The following is a 5,420-nucleotide window of genomic DNA, read 5'->3' as shown; positions in this document are numbered from 1 at the left end:
TCTACTTTAAATAAAACATCATTTCCTTGTCTTTGATAGTGTGCAGGAACTCTGGTTTTACTCCCCATGATGCAGTAGACTGCAGAACTACCTTGAACAGCAATAAAGTCGTTATTGACTGCACGACTTTCAGTCTCACATCGTTGGAGGAGTTTTGGCCCGTTTGTCTTTATAGTGCGACTCCAGTTCATTGAGGTTTGGGGAGAATTCTTTCATAAGGTCGCAGCATTTCAATCCAGCTGATGTCTTGACTTTGACGGGGCCACTGCAAAACCTCGATTCTTTTCATTTCCAGCACGTCTGTTGCAGGTTGGCTGCTGTGAAGGGATCGTGGCACAATTTGGGCAAAGCTTTCGATATTGGATAGATGCATGACATGCTTATGATCGACTCACTGACTGCACCATGCAACATTATGTTCAAACGTGTCCGCTTTGGTGTCAAATGAGTCATGCTTGTCTGGTCTTGAAATGTTGACAAGTTCTAACATGCTAACTGAGCCTGTAGTCTCAGACATGTAGCTCGTTTTGTTTGTTGTAGAGTGTTGTAGTTCGACCTTGTGAAGACCGTGGAATTAACCGCCTGAATACTCCAAAACCTCAACGTGCCAAAACGTCTGATTTTACAGAGGTGATCACACATTTCCATCTAACATCTGTTTGACTGAAAAACCCACAGCAGCATTGAGATAATAGGACGACCGATTAAACTTTGTTCTAGGTTCTCCTGTGTTGATTATGACACATATGAGCAGCACAGCAGTGAAGAGGACAGACGGAGACATTTTTACCTTGACTTCAAAATGTGGTCAAATGACCAAAGAGCTGTCAGACTTTTTACTTTATTTTGAATAGAAACAAGATTAGAAATCTTGACTCAGGTGAATCTTTTTGGCAGCAATAACCTGACATACACATGAACATATTGTGCAGACCAAGTTGCAGCACCACAGGTGGAAAAAATGACAAGTATAACTGATGTTTAGCATACCTGGAATAGCCAACCACTTGGTCATGGTCTCTGTGGCTGTAGTGAGGACCTGGTCTTCATGCACCAGCTGGTCCACCAATCCTATCTTCAAGGCCTCTGCAGGGCTGTACAGCAGCCCCAACTGTAGGGCCATCTCTGTGGTCCGATGTCCGACTGTGTTTACCATAGTGTCCTTAAACCTGCAGGAGCAGTTTTACAGTGACAAGACAAAACAAAGGATGGGTGTGAAATGTTAATAAAACAGTTTTTAAACTGAGAAGTTGTATTGGTTTTAGGGGCTTTGGCACGAAATTATACAAACCCCGATTCAAAAAGATGAACCGCAGTGAGACTGGAATGAGTTCTTTGTTTTTATCTCCACAACATGAGCAGCGGCGTTACAGCGCAGGAGAACCATGCAAGAAGAAGCTAACTGCAAACCTCTCGCATTCACTGAGCTTAAATGAGACTAATGCATGTAAACTGTGTTTCTACCTTGCTGCTGGTACTATCAATTATTATTGTAATTAGTGTTGGTGTAATTTCTTACCAAAAAGGTGCTACAATGCCGAGCTTGGTCTCATTGAGACCGATGCTGTAACGAGGGTTATCCGCCATTATTCTGTAGTCACATGTCATCGACAGCAGGCAGCCTCCTGCAGGACTGGAGCCCTGGGTGACGAGTAACGAGAAGCCCGCAAGCTTATTTCAGTGTGTTTGCCCCCCAGAATGCACCACTCTGTCCTTGTGTGAGGTGCAGACAGTGTGGAGGTAGGTGCTGCGTTGTTCTATACGTACATTGACTGCTGCTATAGTGATCATGTTGGAGCCATAGAACTTGAGCCACATCTCTTGCACAGCTTTCCAGAACTCCGCACAGTGCTCTGGACTCTTCCCATACATGTCCAAGATGTCCAGCCCGGCTGAGAACACCTTGGGCTGGCTCTGGATTTCAGGGTAAAACACATCCAGAAGCTAAACCCGCTGGATAAACTGTCATTATACTTAGCATGTTCAAACTTCAGCTGTGGAACTGTAAACATGAAAGACTTCACTGTAACACAGATGTTAGTCCATCTGCACAAAGTTGCTTTAACTGTACCGAGGTGATGACGAGGCCTCGGCAGCTCTTGTCCATCTCCAGCTTCTCAAGAGCAATGCAGACATCAGTGAGAAACTCTAAACTAAGACTGTTGACAGGAGGACTCTGCATGTGCATCACTGCCACACCTGCAGAGACAGAGGCCATGATCATTCACTAGAATGCTGCAGTGATTGCTGCGCCAGGAAACCTGCGATGGAGATTTTGCATGCTTTGTGTCTGCTGATGATGGCAGCTGAGGTCACACTGGATTAAACTCAAATTAGTGATCCCTGAGAGGAAAGACAAACAACCTGAGCGATCGCCGGCCTGCTGCACTTTGCATCCGACTAATTAAGTCAATGGGGTGAGAGGATATTGATTCATACGGGTGTATCCACCCGCTAAGGTGCTTTAACACTTTAATTGGACTGACAGTGATGTGAGAAACTCACCTCAGCGCTCTCCCAGAGGCTTGGCTCTGCTCTGGATGTGGTGCGAGGAGGGGCTTTGGGGGCCACCACGCTGATAAATTCTTTTCTACTTTAATCGCCCACGTTATTGGATTTCACTCTACACGGCACTGCGGACATCAATATCAGTGACACAGCCCTATAAAAGTGTGGGAGAAGCTCCTAGCCTCAGTAAACACTTTCCTGATGACTTTATGGGCTCAGTCAGTCATCGCAGCACCAGATCCACATATTTGATTTGCCAGGTTTTTTTGCCCCTCCCCCCTCTGTCTCCTCGCAGTCAGACTGGGAGGCGAGTAATATATAAGATGATATTTATTATAGCATAATAAATATACTAATATTGTTTTTCTGATGGAGAAGAAGATTTTATCGAAGTGTATTACACCTCCCTGGGTTGGTTAATAGCCTCGAGCATCAACTGTTGTTTTAAATAGTCACACAGTTGCTTTTTTGCTGGGTTTGCATTATCCATCACGCTGCTCTAAGCTTGCTACGCGCCTCAGCTTTTAAAAATGCTCCTTTTATGCTGGACAATAACTTTTATTTAATTGCATTATAATGCAGCTTTGGTGAGTCACAGGTCTGTTAACAGTCAGAGTATTTCTGTTGTGGCTGCCCTTGATGTAATTTGGCTTCTTCTAGTCCAGCAGACGGACTCCAACTCCCCCTGGTGATCGTGGTGATCGTGGTGCTCGCTCAGCTCCGAGCTGAACATGCTACAGCTGGAGAACTGCCTCATGTGCCAGCTGGAGTTAAACATGGGGAGTTAATGTCTGTGGGACAAGAGACTTACAGGCAGAGCCAGCTGAATTTTCCACACATCTGTATTTACATAACCTTCCCCTAAATATTTAGAACAACTCACTCACAGTTGTACTTCATGTCTCATTTGAAAAGCATCCTTTCACCTGCACAGTCGTATTAGCAAAATGCTCACCTGAGCTCTGGTCAAAATCCACTTTGATCTTCTGTGAGGTGGAGCTGCTGCTCCGCTGAGCAACAAGCGCAGGAGCCCTGCGAGCAGCAGCATGACCGCTGCAGGAGAGCTGGGACAGAAGACCTGCACAGGAACACAGCACACTGGCTCAGTTCAAAGTCATCGGTCACACAGCAGCAACACACACATTCAAAAGACAGGAAACAGCCATGTAGCATGCTTATTATAGAACTTGATATAATACGTATCAATGTGCAGTCATGTTAATAGTTTGAAGAGATCCAAGTTGAAATGATGCACGAAAACATTTTTTTTCTTTCGCTAATGAACAGAAAAACAGTTTCTTACGAGCTTTTGTTTCCGGAGCCTCTGTGACAGACAGCTAAAGCTAACAGCTGGCATGCAGCACATAACAAACACACGCTTCTTTACACGTTCAGCCTCGTATTCGCTCTCAGCTCCCGTGTTGTGGGTGAGCGGAGTTGCACACACCGACATAAAGAGACAAGCGCTGCGACCTTTGCTCCAGTTTCTGCAGCGCACCGTCGGCAGCAGGAGCTCGGTGTGTTTTGAGGAAATAGAGACGCACAAACTTGGACTTTCTCCCCCGAAACTCCCAAACATACCTGTTAAACCCGGCTTGGTCCTCAAACATGCCCTCAAAGCCATTTTCAGTCGCTCAGACAGTCACGTCCTCCCGTTCTCGTCTTTGGCGTCTGGTCTTCTTCACCGGGTCTTTTAGAAACAGGCTTTTAGTTTGACGGTGTTGTGACCGAATAGCGCCACCTTCTGGTTGGCTGGCTTCATGATTTTCAACCTGCCAAAGAATCTCCTCCTCAGTAATTTATTTAGTTTTTTTTTTTTTGCTTCTTGAGCCACCAGTCATCTCTTCATGTTTTGTAAGAAAAATATAAAATAAGTGCAGCCATTTAAGCAAACATGCAAATACAGTATATGAGGCAAAAAACCGTGTTTGCGCAATTTAGTTAGTTAATATTTGGTGCGAGGCCCTTTATCCTCCAACACAGCCTGAACTCTCTTAGGCAGCTTTCTTGTTGTTTCTTCAGGAATAGTTCCTCTATCCAGGTCTTTTTTTCTGCATTGGCAGTGTCTTGATATCATTGCCCTGATGAAAAAAATTAAGGCTTAACCAATCAGACACTTTTCAGATGGTATTGCATGGTGGATTAAACTCTGATAGTACTTTTCTGAATTCATAATCCCATCAGTTTTGACATGAATGCACAACACCACAGGTTCAAATGCACAGAACTGTGCTTTACTATTTGCTGGTTTATTCCTGTTTCTTGAGGACATGACTTCCAGATGCTGTTCATCTGCTGTACATGGGTTTTCAGTCCCGTCACTTCTTCTTTTGTCCTCCACTTGTCCAGTTTCTTCAGACTTTTTGAGGACATGGTGCACATCATCTCGAGATATACATATGATGAGTTTTTACTTGTCTGGATTGTTTTTCTCAAAGGTAATCCTTCTTCCTGCTGCCATGCCTTTTGATTGTGGGCAACTATAGTATTGGTACTGTTCATCCATATATTCATAAAGTGTCACAGACTACAGAAAATCACTCCTATAATTTGCCTCACTGCTCTTGTGCTCCAGTCAGTCATACTCTCTTCATTTAGACCGATGGCCGACTGACTCCAGGAAACACAGGTGATCCACAGAAGCAAGACAGGAAAAACAATCAAAACATTGAGCTCAGTCTAATTAACAGACCGACATCTATACCAAAATAAACAACAGAAACTCATCGTGTGATCAATAATCACACACCCCACTGATTATGTTTGCGAGCCGGGTATAGGGAAACGAGGGATAGAGAAAATATCCCTCCAGGATTACCAACTAGCCAACATCCCTGATGCTCAAAGAAACCCTGTATCATAAATCACCATATAATCAATGAAAAATACAAGGTACTTAAAAGCTACCTTTT

At 44.2% G+C, this 5,420-nt stretch overlaps 1 protein-coding gene across 1 annotated transcript in view; it reads right to left on the bottom strand.

The window, feature by feature from the left end:
- eci1 (enoyl-CoA delta isomerase 1) overlaps positions 1–4,216 on the bottom strand; it is a 6,886-nt gene extending 2,670 nt beyond the window's left edge. Inside the window, exons 1-6 of the mRNA XM_005950581.3 lie at positions 4,090–4,216; positions 3,464–3,586; positions 2,072–2,199; positions 1,768–1,914; positions 1,520–1,641; positions 991–1,169 (exon numbers count right to left, since the gene is read on the bottom strand). Of these exons, the coding sequence (XP_005950643.1) occupies positions 991–1,169; positions 1,520–1,641; positions 1,768–1,914; positions 2,072–2,199; positions 3,464–3,586; positions 4,090–4,132 (742 nt within the window). The 5' untranslated portion in view covers positions 4,133–4,216. The remainder of the gene's footprint in view (positions 1–990; positions 1,170–1,519; positions 1,642–1,767; positions 1,915–2,071; positions 2,200–3,463; positions 3,587–4,089) is intronic.
- Positions 4,217–5,420: the final 1,204 nt, after the last annotated feature.

The sequence above is a fragment of the Haplochromis burtoni genome, unplaced genomic scaffold (assembly GCF_018398535.1).
Source record: "Haplochromis burtoni strain Fernald_Lab_line unplaced genomic scaffold, NCSU_Asbu1 Contig_800, whole genome shotgun sequence".
Classification (NCBI taxonomy): Eukaryota; Metazoa; Chordata; class Actinopteri; order Cichliformes; family Cichlidae; genus Haplochromis; species Haplochromis burtoni.
Note: the sequence above shows the minus strand (reverse complement) of the source record. Positions and strands in the feature narration are given on the sequence as shown.